Source organism: Anas acuta, chromosome 1 (assembly GCF_963932015.1).
Source record: "Anas acuta chromosome 1, bAnaAcu1.1, whole genome shotgun sequence".
Classification (NCBI taxonomy): Eukaryota; Metazoa; Chordata; class Aves; order Anseriformes; family Anatidae; genus Anas; species Anas acuta.
This window is the reverse complement of record NC_088979.1, coordinates 171,213,042-171,230,034: the sequence shown is the minus strand read 5'-3', so window position 1 is coordinate 171,230,034 and position 16,993 is coordinate 171,213,042. Positions and strand designations below refer to the sequence as shown.

The window sequence follows — 16,993 nt, the reverse complement described above, 5'->3', positions numbered from 1 at the left end:
AGATTATTAAGATTACTGTTAAGATTACCCATGTCAAAGAGTACATACAACTACAGCTTCATTAATAATTGATAATAATAATTGATAATAATAATAATAATTAATAATGTTTCATTGGAGCATATAAGCAGAAAACAAGTTTATCTTCATTTTTCACAAATTTTGGCATTTTTATTTAATTATCAAGAAATAGATAAGTGCAATGGCTGCAGTTTTACCTGACTTTTGTTCAGATTAATATGTACTATAAAGAGACAACCAAATGGCATGGATTTAAATGTGAATATTGTGATTAAAATAGGAGAATGTATTGTGAAATAAGTTGTTCATTTCATCATCTAGTTCAAACAATTCTTGTAGCACTTTTCCATGGACATGTTTTACATTAATTGTGCCTTCTTGGGTATTGGGTATATATGTACTGCTTTGAAACACTTTTCATTAACTGCTTTGACTCTTGGAAAATTGTGAAGGAAATAGTTGTACCCTTACATTTTTTTAACAATAGTAACTAGAGATCATATGGATGGGATTCATGTGTTGTTTAGTCTTCCTCAGCATAGGTACTTACATCTGAACCAGTTGTCTAGACAACTTCTGTTGTCAGTCAATAAAAATGGAAATTTCTGAATCGTCCTTTCCTATGTTAACTGTCCAAAACACGACAGATAAATCATGTTTTAGAAAGACTGGCTGTCTTTTCAGTGCTAAAGGAACCTAGAGGAAGTTTTCAGATCTCTATTTTGCGCACATCTTAAGTGATGCTACCCTACACAATTGTTGCCCTATACCAGTATGTTATATTTCACTCTCTAGAGACTTTAAAATCTAAGTATGTTCCTGCAGAGATATGCACCCAATTGATAGTGATTTTGAACTTGTCCTGCTGGTTTTATTAGTATTTGTAGTCTTTCTAGATCTCTTGAATATTGCATAGGTTGTAATTTTTCCATGTTTCAATGACACTGTTTAGGTTGTACTAGTTTTGATGCTATTAAAACTCTCTGGTAATCTTAAAATTATTTATTAGCTTGTAAATATCTAATCTTTCCTCATACCCATAATTCTTCAGCTCTCATCATTAGCTAAAAAAAAAAAAACCAGCTGGGATAAAAAGTTTTTTGCTTAATAATTGACTAAGTCCACATCCTTCTGTAGCTGATTATAAGCTGATAAAAAGCTATGGATAGAAATCTGTAATCTATGTATTTTCCTATTCTCTGTGAATGATCTGAAAGTTGAAAACATTTCAGTCTTTTTGTAGAAAGCTCCAAAACACTTCCGTATCAGTATCAGCTGGCAGTACCAAATGTGTTTTGCTACAAATCTTGCTCATACCGCTCTCCTATGGAGGAATGTCTTTGATTTTCCAGGAACAGTAATTATGTAATTATTTTTTTCCTCTTTTACAAGAATAAGCTTTGCTGTCCCATACATGCTGCTTCCAGATTTGAAGACGTAGCCTAGATTTCATCTTCTTGTTATTTTCTACATAGTAGAACATAATTTACTCAGAGGAACAGTTTAGTGTCAGGACTTCCTAAGGACTCTTTGCAGTGACTCTCAGAGTAGGCACAATTCAAGAAGAGAGGTTTCCTATTAGGCCTTCCTTAGAAGTGGAGTAATCTTGTGTCCTTGGAAGTCAAATTTCACTCAAAAATGCTTCAAGACCAATTCTGTTCTAAATTGCCTGAACTGTTATCATATATGTAAATGGAAGAATTAATCCCTCCTTATTGTGATGTTGCTAAGCCTTGAATGTCTCTAATTAAGCTCGTTATTTGCCTAATCAGAATAGTTGTAATTTTCAAAGCATCAGGTAAATAAACAAAGTGCAGGAGGCTTTACTTTTGGATCTTCTATTTAAAAACTGTTGCCATGAAAGATTTAATTAAGACACATGAAGTATTGAAGCTGGTGAGAAGCAACATGGCATTACGTATGGTGAATAAGATTTATTTATTCATGTATTTACTTATTTTAGTTTCCCTGCACATCTCCTGAGCAAAATGCAGTAAAATAAAATAGCTAAACCAGGTAAATAGATACATTATTGATAAAGAACTGTAGTTCATGCTCAGCACATGATGAATCTGCAGGTCTTTTTTGAATCTATAGCCAGATACTCTAGAATCATTGTTTGGGGGCGGGGGGAGCGGGGAGAGAGAAGGAGTCAGTAGAAAAACTTAAAACATAAAATATATAGTGATGAATTACATGTTTCAGTAACAATGTTATGCTGTTATCAGAGATACGCAAAATAACTGCCTGGGACTCTGTTCCAAGTATGGTCTCCATGATGCTAATCCTGTAATACGTGCTTAATTTGAAATGCCTAAGTGATCTCATCAGGTTCAAAGCTAAGATTTATTTCTCACTTGCTTCAAGTCAACATATAAACATATGCAAATATTTTTATGCATAGGTGTTTGTGACATAAAGGTCTTTTGGCAGTGTACCTTCAATGACTTAAGTGCTCCCACAGGCACTCATTAAAATCTCATTTTTATTAATATCAACCTTAAAAATACATTATGCATAAATTATTATTTTCCCCCAAATAAAATATAAAATATGCAAGAGTTGTTTTGAGGGTGTATAGCATTTAAGAAAAACTGGGAGTATTCACTTTATTAATCATTTGACCAACCTTTTTGGTATGGCTTGTTTGTCAGTAATCTTGTCTCTACTTCATAAATAAATTAAAAATAAAAATAAAAATTCAAGGACACAATTTGACCTGAATTATGAGTCTTTCTCCTAACATAAATGTTAATTATTTTGATTCTGTGTAGTTCCAGTATTGCAAAGTGGGCTGAGTAGTAGGCAAGCAGGCACCCTGACTGTAAGAATTGTTCTGATATTTACTGATGTAACACACAGTGTAACAAAGTATCCACCGGTAATGACCTGAAACTATATGATTCTCAAGTGAGAATACAGTTGACATGACAGATGGTTTTAAGCTGTTGATAACCTGAACAATCATTTCTAATTAACACATATTGTAATAGAAATTTACAGAAAATCTCAAAATAAATAAATAAATAAATAAATAAATAAATAAATGAAATCCCTCCTTCCAATTGGCTGGACTTACACAAAGACTGCACTTCTGAGAATGTGATGGGGGTTCATCCCAGTGAGTTTATGTATAATAATGAGCAATACAGTCCTGTAGCTGGTCTTACACTAGGCTGCAGTTAAAAACTGTAGAGCTGCAACATTTTTTTTTTATTGAGTGACCTGGAACATGGGAATGCTGCATAGTTTTATTTCTGATTTCTTAAGTTAGTTCCACAAAAGAAGTTTGAGATAATTCAGAGTGAGTTATTTGAAGATTTTTAACATATTTAACTCAGCTGAGAATTCTGAGATTTGAATTTTTTATTTCATTTTAGGAATAAAATGGATGTTAAAGAATGTTTCATACAATGCTAGTTCTAATTTATGTATTGTTCCTTAAAAATCAAATAGTATTTCACAAAGGTAATGAATGCATCTGGGAGTGATTTTTTTGTGCTTCACACAGTGAATCTACACCTGTTGAAAGAATGAGCAAAGATATATAATCCATTGCTATTCTGGTTCAGAAGCTTTTAATATTTACTTACTCAAATATAAACAGTAACTGGAATGCACAGCACTTGACCCTATACTCAGAACCAGTTGAAGTGGCAGGTGGGATTAAGACAGGAACAAATCTGGATCATGTAATTTCTTCTTGATTATTTCTCCAGATATTATTAAAGAATAAATACAAACCAACCAACTAACCAAAGAAAAAAACAACCAACCAAACAACCAAACAAAAACAACAGGGTGTTCAGATATGCATACTGCCTAAATAAGTCAATTTTCTCAATTTTCTAAGAAATAGCTTTTCAGTAATATGTATTAATATTTACTAGAGAAGCATAGTTCCTCCTGAAGGAAGAAAATAATTATTTTATTAGGAAACCTAAGCAATATTCTCCTCACAAGCACATATGTTGAATCATTGCAGAGGATGGTGTATTTCACTGGATCATTTAAATATGTTCTGGCTGAAAAATATCAGCATAACTCCTTAGATGAAAGGTGGCTCCAGGAGTGCATGATATCTAGGCAGCATCTGTAATACAAATCATAGGAAGCCTATATTTTAATGGCCACTAATTTATTTTGAATTTATGATGCATTACAATCATTAGAACTAAGCTGCTTTATATTACTTGGTAGAGAATAAGGTTTCTGCCAGTACTAGGTTGTTTTATTTCTTCACAACAGGTAAGGAAATATGACTGTTTCAAAATCCATACAAATATTATCTTCAAGTGCAATCAGATGGCTATGGGTCACCAAGACACTTTATGTTGCTGCTTGCAGCAGAGCTCAAGTATTCCTTATTCATATGTGCAAATTTGAGTTAGACCTCCCCAACCCCTCCCATTTAAAAAAAAAACAAAAAACTTGTCTATGGGGATATATTCTCTGTTGCTATAAGGGAAAGGACTTTGTAGACAACATTATGCATGTTGTTTCCGTTGTAGTCCAGGCAAAACACAAATGCCATAAATAACTTTGCCCAGCTCCCTGCTAATATCTTCTTTTTCCACTCATTTTTTCATGACTCTTGCACTCCTTACTTGGTAATATTTTATAAAATATTCTTTTTATAGGGCAAAGTGTACTTTCCCCCGCATTAAAGGAAGTCGTCATGTTTGGGCTGATTGCGGTCTGTGGAAAGAGTATGTGTTGAACAACACAAAAGAAATGGCATATGGCTAATATCCATAGGAAACTTTAAAAAATTTGAAAGACACATTATACAAAGCTCTTTAGCTAGATGGAAATCAAAAAGTGTCAGTCTGATGACAAATCAGATGACAAAATGTATGTGAAGTAGGTATGGGAATATGCAAAGATAAACTGACACCTGCTCATATAATGTATAGATAAAATATCCATGTATAGTATAGATTCATATAACCATAGAATTAAAAAATAAATAAATCAGGTCATATGTCTGAGAGTGTTGTCCAAGCACGTCTTGAACTCTGGCAGACTCAGGGCCTTGACCACTGCCCTGGAGAGCCTGTTCCAGCGCTCAACCACCCTCTTGGAGAAAAACCTTTTCCTGATATCCTGCCTGAACCTCCCCTGTAGCAGTTTCAAGCCATTCCCTTGGGTTATACTGCTGGTCACCAGAGAAAAGAGATCAGCACCTGCCCCTCCACTCCCCCATGTGAGGAAGGCTTAGACTGTGATGTTCACTCTGTGATAGCTTCAGGCTGAACAATCCAAGTGACTTCAGTGGCTCCTCATACATATTCCCCTCCAGACTTTTCACCATCTTTGTAGCTCTCCTTTGAGAGTCAATAACTTATTGACTGTAAAATATTTTTCCAAATATTCTTATTAAAAATAATAATAATAAATAAATATATAAATAATAATAATAAAATAATAATAATTTTTGGGGTCTACATTTTAAGTGAATTGGAAAGTGTTCTGAACCCATGGAACACTTCCAAAATTCTGGAATTGTTCACTAAGTTTTCTCCATCTTATTTTTCACTCGTTTGAAAACAGGGGGAAAAAATAATAAACAAATATATATATATGTATCTTACTTTAAGTTGTCAACTGCATGTTGTTGTGCCTCTACCCCATCCCTTGCCATTCCACTACCCTGACTGATCAGTCTCCTTTTTTGCAAAATACTGGGAAAAATGCAAATTCTGCATGTGTTGTGATATTAATATTATATTATATATTATATATATAATATATATATTAATATACTGCTATCTCCTGCATTTACACTCTAAATATCTTGGATGCCAAAATCTAATGAGAACACCCAGTTCTCATTTTGTACAGTGTCTCTGAACAAAAAATAAATTCCCTTCCCTTTCCCCCCTTTCTTTAGTACTTTGTGACCTAAATATTATTGAGATATGTTTATTTACCTTATACAAATTTTCAGACATGAGCTAGTTTAGAGGCTATCAAGGAACTTGGGAAATTCCCACTTTTAAGCTTTTAAAATTGTTACCACTGAAAGTTACCAGATATTACCAGATAGTTTTATCAGATATTATTAAGAATACAATTATAATGGAAAATAATGGTAAAATAATATTTTAGAAATATTTTATATAAAGTATATTTTAAATATCAGGTTACATAGGTGTTAAATAAATGCATTTGGAACTAATCTAACAGTATTATCGACAATGACGTATATATGATGACTTCTCAGGACGCCCCATTCTAAATAAATCCAGATTTATACTTCTCATTGCATATATTCTGAATATGTAGATGACATTTAATGATCCACTCATGATCCATAAGTCACAGTAAGTGGTCCACAGAAACATTGTAGCCAGTAGATTGAGTATTTTCACTTTCATATATAATTATACAGTGCAAGATTGAGACAAGACAGAAATATGATGACAAAGGAACTAGGCAAAGGAAGCATGTATCTTGTGCTTTCTTTGAAATTATATATGTTATGTCTGTTACAATACGTAGAGAACCATTTCAAAGTTGAGTTAGATGTAATATTGTTCTGGAAGAAAACAAACCATAGGATGATGTGTAGGGAGAAAATGGGATATTGTATGAACATAAATACAATGGGCAGTTTGAAGAAGACAGAGAAATCCAAACGGCAATATTAATATTAACTGAAGTCGGTTGAATTTTTCACAGTGAATGCATTATCTGAAAAACATACTGAATTGGGTTGCAGAGAATGTATCTTACATTCATAAGAACTATTAAATAGCCTGTTCAAGGTCTTCTGAAAGAGTTTGTGTTGACTTTTTGCTCTCTGTGATGTCTGCTTGGCTTCCAAATGACAGTTTTGTTCTGTTTCCAGGAAAAGTAGCCTGTGATTTTTAAGAAAGTGTATAAAAAAATTATGAATCATAATAGGGAATAATAAATAGAAAGTGTTGAATAATAAACATTTATGAATATTGTGCTCATGTGTGCATGCACATATGCAGAGAGAAAAGACAGTTGTTACTCAAAGAGGAAATAAAGAAAAAATCTAGGGAAATATTTGTAACTATATATTTGTAATATAATAACATTGTTTGCAAAAATACCTGTGAATAATTTAAATATTAGCAAGGACTATTTATTTTCTTTTTTTTTTTTTTTTCAGTGCTTAGCTCTGAAATTAACAACATAGCTCTTACTTTCTAGTTGCTACAATTGTAGCTGCAACAATGGTATACTGTAATTGCTGTCTTTCATTTCAGTGTTGTGATCTGCAAGAATACAGAAATTCATCCCCCTTTTGTAGCATCAGAATATACAGAACTTGTCTGGTAACCTGATTCATACAGGTAGCAAGATGTAAAGACAACTTGTATTGCTAAGAATTGTGATCTGCATTGACATGCAAAATTCTGCATTTTGACCATTAAATATGTCCATTGTAGCATTCTGTAGTTCTGTACCTACTGAAATTCTTGCTGAAACCCTAAAAAAGACAGAAATTTAATGAAGTTTATTATTAACACATTCATGTTAACTATTTGCTATAGATAATTATTTTTATTAATATTTATGTATTAGTATTATTTTGTATGTATTTTTGAGAGGCAAGATGATTGTCTCTCCTTTCTTTTTTTTTTTTTTTTTTTTCATTTGAAGGAGAAATAACCTTTCGTGGCACAGGTTCATTGTGCTTGTCACCAGTAGCATTATTTAAATGTAATTTCCAGCACATTTTTAAGATTGAAAAATATGTGTTAACTTTAGATTCACAAAAGTACATGAGCTACTAAGGAGCTAAATTGATTGCTGTTAAATACCACCCTGGAAAAACTCATCATGTTTTCTTCTACAGGAAACTTTCATTAAGTCTTCCAGGAAACTCACATTTGTAATTGAGTTTTCTAATGTTCATGTTGATGCACTACATTACATTTACAGCTTACTAAGTTACAAGCTGGTTGCAATGGTTTTCTGAGAAGAAAACAACAGGTTTCTGAGAAGACTGTTTGGGATTCACTTACCATGTGCTGGTTCTATTTCCAGCTATCAGCATTACAGAAGCATGCAGGCTACTATGTGAGAAGTATGTGCCTGGTGTTACAATGTCTCTATTTAAATACATTTCCCTTATAGGTGCTTTTGTTCCGTCTTATCATTGGCTTGTTCCATCCTTTCTTTCTCTTTTCTTTCCTTTTTCCAAGTTGGAAAAATCATTTATTTGCAAATATGCTTCATATTTATATATTTATGCTTTGTATTTATGTTATTTACGCTTCATATTTAATATACCATGTGCTTCAGTTTACTCAGGGATGCTGAAGTTAACAGGAATACAAATACAAGTGAAGTTTTAAAAAATGCTGAAATGTTCTGCTGCTTCTGACCTCTCTGAAAATAAATATGTTAATGCAAAATTTGGACAACTAATTTTAACTTTTTTTTTTTTTCCTTTTGGGTAGTCGGTGACCATAAATGTTTCTGAAAACTGCTGAGTGTTCAGCAACACACAGATTTACATTCATTTCTGATTAAATGTGACGAAGTTTCATATTGCTAGTTTCCAAAAAAAATCATAAATCATCTTCAAGACTTCAGCTTTGTGACCGACTCTTTGAACCTTTCATGAAAAAAACAAACATAGCAGAGCATACAAAAGATAATTAATATCAAGCATTGATATGTATCCATTTAAATAATAATCAGCTACCCCTAATCAGTCTACCCCTTGATTAAAAATTGGTACTTTTCCAACTTTTTAAAATTCATATGCGTAGAGCAGTTCATTAACTTGGAGATAAGTTTTATAAATTATGTGGTCCATAGCTCCATATACCTCAGTACCCTAGGAAACAAGAAAAAAAAAGGACAAGCCAGTCAACACCTTTCATCAAAGTATGTAATGCCTCTTATATATCTGCAAAAAGAATAAATAAAACAAATTAAAAACAAGTACAAGGATCTGTAATTTCTATATAAAAGTAGTTCATTTGGAGTATGCACCAGCGCTATTCATCACTTATTTATGTTTCTTCTGAATATTTCAGGAAATTCTGATATTTACAGCTGGATGTATATGTTATTGAATAAGTACATCAGTTCAAAATTACAAGCTGTAATTTTTTTTTTCTTTTTTTTTTCTGAGGGGGAATAAACATGAGAAAAGTTGCAGGCACTCTGCTATCACCCAGGCTTTTATGGGATACCACACACAATTATTGTATTTCTTATAAAAGTAATTCATTGTTCTTTCAGGATGTAAGGTAATGACACTGAGGAAACATAGTCTGAGATGGGGAAGTGATGAGCAAATCTCACCATGGCAGTGGATGGTTGAGCCATTGACTGCTTGCTTCCTGTCATGCAGTGCTTTGGGCTGCTGAGCTATTTAACTCATACTTCAACTACCTGAAATTGGTGTTAGCCATTTTTTTGGGGTGCTATTTATTGCAAGAACATTTTTTTTCCTCTTTGCTTTCTGTCAAAGTTACTATATTATCTGGTTTTATGGAATCAGTGCAGCCATGTTGCATGAAACAAGAAAGAAAATAATACTGCAAAATGCATAAAGGAGCCACAGAGAAAGCTTTACAGCCATTGTTGAACTATGTTACCTCTGTTGCTGTTACACAAACAGACTGTGCTTGAAAGGGGTTACCATTCCCACAAATGTGATAAAGAATCTAATACAACAAAGGTTTCCTGACTTTTTAACATGCATACTTTTTTTTTTTTTTTTTTTTTACAAACCCAAGAGTAATGAGAAAAATTATAGTATATAGCCAAAAGTTTTTGAATTAGAAAGAAAAATATCATAGGTTGCTCAGTATTCTGAGTTAGTCCACCTTGAGAAAAACAAAGTAATTTTTAAAACACTTTTCACCTTCATTAACAGATTTTCAACAGTGTCAGAATCAATTTTGACTTGCTTTTCCTCTGAATGACAGAGATGACATTGTTAGAGTAGTACTAAGTACTAGCATAAAGCATTTGTGGTTGAAGGAATAGTTTTAAAATGAAAGGTAAGATTCTACTTTAGTAAAATACTGGAAACTCTTTGCCAAACAAAGCAAATCAGCTCCAGAAAGTGGATTTTCTATGTAGTAAAAAATAAAAAAAATACAAGTCTGGCTGATATTAGCAAGTAGTTTGTCCTCATTTTAATTCTTGGAACTCCTCTGGGTTTTCCAGCCTTGTAGGAAACAGAAACAAAATACAGCCAGACTAGAAGGATAGCTGGTGCAATGCTCTGCAGGTGCCAAAAATGTATGTGTGTTTAAATCATTTGACTTGACAGGATGCAATCTACGATACTGCATTTGTGCAACTTCAAATATTATTCCATTTATTCTCAGCTTCTTTCACGATTTCACTTTATTTGAATAAATGTCAGATTGTTCAGACTGAGTCATTTCAGATTGCTCTGGGTCAATGACACTATGAACACTGTATGACATTGTCAATTTACGTTAAAAAATTACATTTATATCAAAAAGGGTTCTTTTCTAGTTGCCTACCAAAGATAATGCATGTAGGAAAGTAAAAAACATAAAGGCATGGGTTGTGTATGAAAAAAATTACAGATGTGAATTATCTTCAATTGCATCTTACATTATATCATCAAGTAATCAACCAAGAACAAATAAATTAAATACTAAAACCTAGCTTTTTATATACTTTTAAAAAGTACCACTCCAGTGAATATAAATGTAGAAAAGACCCAAGGATGACTTCATTATTGAAATAAAAGATAATTATGGCAGCTTGATACTGCTACAAATATGTTGTTGGATCCTGTAGTACACTGCTACAAACCCTGTTGGAATTGTTCTGACTAGTTATTACATTTTTAAGCAGCAGATCATTCTTTTCATCCCTCATAGAAAGTGCTGTCTATTTAGGGGAGAACTAAGGTAAATATATTTTATTTTTCCTTTTAGTAAGAAAAAAAAAGGTGGAAAAGAGAGAAGCCAGCAAGAATTCTAGTTCCCTAGATTCCCTTCCTCTTATAAATTAATGGAGCATACATTTGGACAGATAAATGTTACTCTACCAGAGAGCTGAGCAAGATACAGATTTTATGCCAAGTAAATCTTCCTTTATTCTATTTTGTGGCCTTCAAACTGATCTGATGGTGTTACCTGTAGCTATTAAGTGGAAATATTGTTATCACCTGTTTTGCATCCTTTACGCTTTTAGAGATATTAGATACACAAACAGATTCAGATCATTTTTTATATGTGTATTTACCTAGGACTGGAAAAAGCAAATAAATACATGTGTACATAAGTGTGCATGTGAATGTGTCAGAATGTAACATGAGAGAGAGACTATTAAATGTATAGTGCATAGTGTGAGCTCTGTATTTATTTTTTATTTCCAAAAAAAAAAAAAGCAAGCAATACAAAGCGATCATACCTGTAAGAAGAAAACTCTATTGTTCAAGTTCTGTTTAATACATATTAGCACAATAGAAATCTTTTAAAAGAAAAAAAAAATGATTATTTCTTCAGGCATCTGCTTTTAAAATCTACTCAGTTACATTGTCTTTTTTGGTGCTTTTCATTTACAACAGTATTGCTTAACAGAAGAAGGAAGATTTAAATGGGGAGTGAAAAGTTTAACTTGGAAGTGAGAGAAAAAGAGATTATTGCTAACACTGCTATTACAAATAATAATAAATTTTATTTTTAAGCAATATATTTCTATTTTGGTATTCACTGAAGTCAAAGCAGCTTTGTCTACACATTTTCCACAGTACAGATAGACAAGTAAATGTTTTACTTAGCCATCAAAATAGATGGCATGTTGTTATAAGCTTTTTATTATGTATGTATGAGCATATGTTTAGTATTTGTTAACATTTTGACCTTCCCTCAAATTATGGTAGTAGTAAATGTTGTCTTGCTGTAGTCATAATGTTCCTTAGCTGTTCCTTAGGGAGAAACAAACAAATAAACAAACAAAACAACAACAAACAAACTTCCGATGTATAAGCAACTCATAATAAACAGTTCCCAAATGCATAAGTCAATTTCTGCCCACATAGCTGAAATAGCTTTTGCCATCTTTCCCTTGACATATGATGAACATGAAAAGCTTCTGTTTTTTTGTTTGTTTGTTTGTTTGTTTGTTTTTTGTTTTGTTTTTTCATCCTCTTCTAAGGTGTTTGTTCCTGAGTCTCTTCTTCAGTGGCACAGTTATGGTTGCTATCTAACTCCTTCTTAGGGTCTGGTCATTACTTCAAACAGATAGATATAAAACAAAAATACAACCAGGGGACCGTTAGCATATTATGATAATGGCCTTAAGTTTAGTTTAGGGAGTACACAGTCTTATGTGGCCAGTGTTTTGTAGGTGCTAAGGGAGAGATCAGAGTAAATACTCTTATGAGCTTAACATCTGTTAGGTAGTTACTTCAGGCTTCAGGAAAGTAGAGTCACAGATCCAGTAGTCCTTTAGTGCATTAACATGTGTTAATGTATAGCATGATTTTGCCAGTGATACGTTATTTAAATAGCTTAATGATGCTTCTCAAAACAAAAAAACAAACAAAACAACAACCAAGGTAACTGCTGCATGTGAGCATTGCTTAAGTAATTGCACAAGCTGTTAAATGTGAAGTGAAATTTGTGTATAGCTATAAAACATATGATGACAGGCGAACATCTGGAATTTATGTAGATTAATATATATTTGATAATGAATATGCATGATTTTATGAGACTCAAAACCAAGTATGTACACAGTTGTCACAAGAAAATATTTAACCTACTCATCAGGTTGGAAGGGTTTCTAGATAACTTATGGAGTTAGCTTAAACTAATATAATGGCTTATAAAACAATATTTCCCAAATACAAAAATTTTAAGCCAATGACCAGAATATGCAAAAAATAGAAATAAAAATTGAGCTGTTATAGTAAATACACATCATTAACTTGAAGAGAATATCTGGAAGAGAGTCTAATGTTTAAAATAATTTTCAATTTATAATACGGTCCAGATTTAGGTCATTTGGAAGTTAAGAGCTCGGACACATGAGGCAGCTTTGTCTTTCCTCTGGTGTCTTCATCCTGAATTCATCCACCAACCTGAATTAATACATCTATATTTGACCTGTAGCTAACAGATCTTGTAAGTTAGGCTGATGTTGCATGCATGTCATCTTAAAAGCTGTAACTTACAGTCCTGGCCCAGCTGCCACAGTTGCAATCCACAGAGATGCAGTTTTCTTGTTCCTAAACTATTTCTAAACTATCTCCCTGAAAGAATTGTGTGCTATGAAAATCACCATTGTCCTTGGTTATATTTGGAAAACTTTATCAGTGCTGTGCAATGCTTTCTTTTTGATCAATAGTTTTACTGAAAATAAGTTTGCAATTTAGCAATGTTATACAACAATCTTTTTTATTACCATTCCTCTCTTTCCAACAGTTGATTGTCTACTATGTGTGGATCTGCATAATCCTTTTTTCATATGGTCTCATACCTACCCTGGTTATTCATACTGTCTTTGTTTAACGAGAAAAGAAACAGGTCTTTTGATAACTAGATAATTTCTTAAGTATAAATTTACAATAAAGGTACAATTAAAGGTACATAAAGGTACAATTCAATGTGCTGCCTATGGTGAATAAATTTGTAAATAGTATGGCCAAATATTCCTAATGTCATGCCTCTTTTGTAGATTTTTTTTCCCCTAAGGAAGAGGTAAGGAATATTTTAATTATGAGTACAGAAACGCAATATTTAATACTGCAGTGATTTGAGGGGAGGTCAAAATATTAACAAATACTAAAAATTGTTCATGTACTCAGCTCAATTTTAGAAGTACTTCCATCTCATCATAAGAAAAGGATCTTGAAAATAATAAAAATTAATTACTTTGGAATGTTTGAAGTGAAATACTGTTACTGTGTTTAGCAATGAGAACAATTCAACTTTTTCTGTCCGGAAATTACATTAAAATTTATTTTTTCAATAATATTGAAGTAATATTGAATATCATTGATATTGGGATGAAACATTTTGCTTTTAGTTAAACAGAGTTGAATTAAAAGTGTTTTTTTATTATTTTTATTTTTTATTGACCCAGAGAAAATATTTATACCACTCATGTATTTTAAAAGGGCTTTCTATCTAATTCAAACATGGGCCAAACTACCAATTGTCCATACAAATCTTTATTGAAAAACTAATGATCAAAATTATCCTTATGTGTAGTTATAAGTGCACAAGCTTATTAAGACAAGAGAGGTAAGAATGGTGCTTTTAGGAAGTAGTCTGAACATAAGTTGTCAGTCCTTCATCGTTCACTGCCTTCTGCATACACCTTCCAGGGAGAAACCCCACCTCACTACAGTTCTTAGTAGAAATGAAAGTAGTAGTTCTTCAAGTAGAAAAAAAAAATGTTGGGTATCTCTATAAGGTGTCATGTCAGCTAAATGTTTTAGTGCTTCTTATGTGATTTAAAGTCTTTTATTAAATCTCTGGGCTATTATATATTTGGTGGGTCATTCTGTGCTGTGGGATTCTCTTTGTTGGTTTCAATACATGGTTATGCTTAACCTAGAATTCAGTGAGCAGCAGAGCTAGCAGAGCCTGCTCTCTTGTTTTATATGTCTTCAAGATGAGCCCTAACACCCACACTTTGAGTATCTTTTACCTTCCCAGTACAATAGCCATCCCATTTGTCATCCATGCTCCCACCTACCAGCCTTGCCCAGCTGCCAGGGCAAGAAGATAAAGTGCTTTTACATACTGTGCTTTTACTCGGGCAGAGCTGAGCACATTTCCCAGTGTCTGTGCTGCCCTTTTATTAACAGAGGCTTCCCTGGGATCCCGGGCTCCTTGAGACCTATACTATTGAATGAATACACAGACTGTAAGATCTAAATATCACTGAAATTTTGTAGTAAATTAGAACTTTAAATGTTCAGTCAGTCAAGCTGAAAAGTTTGTCAGTCAAGTTATATGTAATTTCAAACTGACTTCAGGATTCACAAAAGGGGGACAGGTGAAGGGCAACATTATGGTAGAAGCTTGTTTCCTTAAGGAAGAAAGCTAAATTTTTATCATCTGGAGTATGCCTAAGTCTTCTGCTGTAGATACAGTAATTAACATTTTTGGTATGTTCACAATAGTAATTTAATATATTTAAAGCAATTCAAGCAATGGAGTCTAAAATGACAGTGTACCTATGAAGCGCACATTCTTAAATTTGTTGGAATTTGGCTTCTTTGCATCATGGAAACACTGGCATTTATTCCTAAATAGTAATATATCTATACAGAGAGATTTAAAACTGTTTTGCAGTGAAATCAGGTTCAGTGCTTGGCTCTCTACTTTATGCCAGCTACAGTTTGAAATGTATTACTTTTTATTATGGGTATTTTTATTTTTGAATCAAATAAGTTTAGTTATTGCAAAAACAAGACTATTCATAATGGTTTGGGCCAAATATAGTGCGATCAGATGGTGTGCAGGTTTTCCTAAAGAGCTTTGACAACCTCTTAATCTTGATATGTAGCATGCCATCTATTCTAGTCACGGTCATTTAAAAAACATATAATGCATGTCATGCTAAATTGGACACTAGCTGTTTGTTTAGTGTGGACATAATTACACTATAAACTGAACTGCAGTTGAAACTGAAAAACAGGTTTGTAGCAATATTTTTTAAGTTTATAGGTCTTTTTGCTAAACCACATCTTAGATTTTCTTAGACAGCCTATAGTCATTTTACTGCCCCTTAATGCTCCTCTCTGGGTCAGGTAAGGGAAATGAGACTCAGGGGCCAGAGATTTACATTCTCATTTGATGGTGTTTCTGTGTCTCTGTGTAGTTTTAAGTAGGTGTCCAAGACATGCTACAGGATCAAGAAGATCTGTTAGTTTGCTTGCCTGGAGCTTCCCTCTGCTCTGTTAACTGGAGTTTCGATATCTGTCTCGTATGTGAAATTCTTCAGTCCTTGCACTTTCAAAACTTCCATTGACTGATCTCAGTATTGATTCCCTGTGAACTGTAACGATCCCTCTCACTTGTCTGATGTCTTTAATCTTATGATCCATCTCCATGACTAATCAATAGTTATATTGTCATGGAGGCAGTATATATATCCACATCCAGGCTCATGTGGCCACAAACAGTTTTTGTTCAACAAATTGGTATAGAACAGCTAAACATTTTCTAGGATGGAATAGTAAGACATTCCAACATATCCTGAAGAAAATGGCATGTATGATGGAGTTACTTGTTACCTGCTAATGTTTTTTCTTTCTACCAACAGGTCCCATAAGCAGCATTTTGGTCAATAAGTATGGTAGCCGGCCAGTTATGATAGCAGGGGGTATCCTGTGTTCATTTGGCATGATTGCTTCTTCTTTCTGCAATAGCGTCTTGGAGCTTTATCTATGTATTGGGGTTGTTGGAGGTAAGAGTGTTCCTTAAAATATTTTATTTTTTCTAATGCTGTTTTACCTTACTGAGCAAGAACCCACTGTGCAAGGCATTCTACAAATGCAATACAAGAAGGTAGCAAGATCAATTCATTTTAGCTAGCTGAACTGCCTAATTTTTTAAATTAGCTGGTGTAATGTTAAATTATTTCATAGGATATTCCAGGAATAACTGATGATTTTATTCAATAAATGCTGTATGTATGTACTGTTCCATGCTTCACTGTAATTATAGTATAAAAATTGATTGGCTTGTGACAGCACTTATTACAGTAATTTGTGTGGAATTTCACATTCATTGTTTTAGCTTTCAATCACATTAAATGTCAAATGGGGTGGCAGAGGCTAGCAGAATTCTAGTGAAAATGCAAAACCCACTCCCAGCTTTCTGTAGGTTTATACATACATAAACTCCCATGGAAAACATGACAACTTTCAGCTCAATGGCTTTCTGTTTAAAATCCAAGTCAAACCCCAAATAAAATTATTCAAATGTCATTAAAGATATGGATATTGCCAAAGGCAATGAACTAA

At 33.1% G+C, this 16,993-nt stretch overlaps 1 protein-coding gene and 1 long non-coding RNA gene across 3 annotated transcripts in view; one reads left to right on the top strand and one right to left on the bottom strand.

Annotated features, from left to right (window-relative positions):
• LOC137849580 (uncharacterized) overlaps positions 1–16,993 on the bottom strand; it is a 633,107-nt gene that overhangs the window by 51,256 nt on the left and 564,858 nt on the right. The gene's annotated exons all lie outside the window — the stretch shown is intronic.
• SLC16A7 (solute carrier family 16 member 7) overlaps positions 1–16,993 on the top strand; it is an 85,053-nt gene that overhangs the window by 55,657 nt on the left and 12,403 nt on the right. For both annotated transcript variants that reach the window (XM_068669337.1, XM_068669338.1), the window contains exon 3: positions 16,291–16,434. In XM_068669337.1, the coding sequence (XP_068525438.1) occupies positions 16,291–16,434 (144 nt within the window). The remainder of the gene's footprint in view (positions 1–16,290; positions 16,435–16,993) is intronic.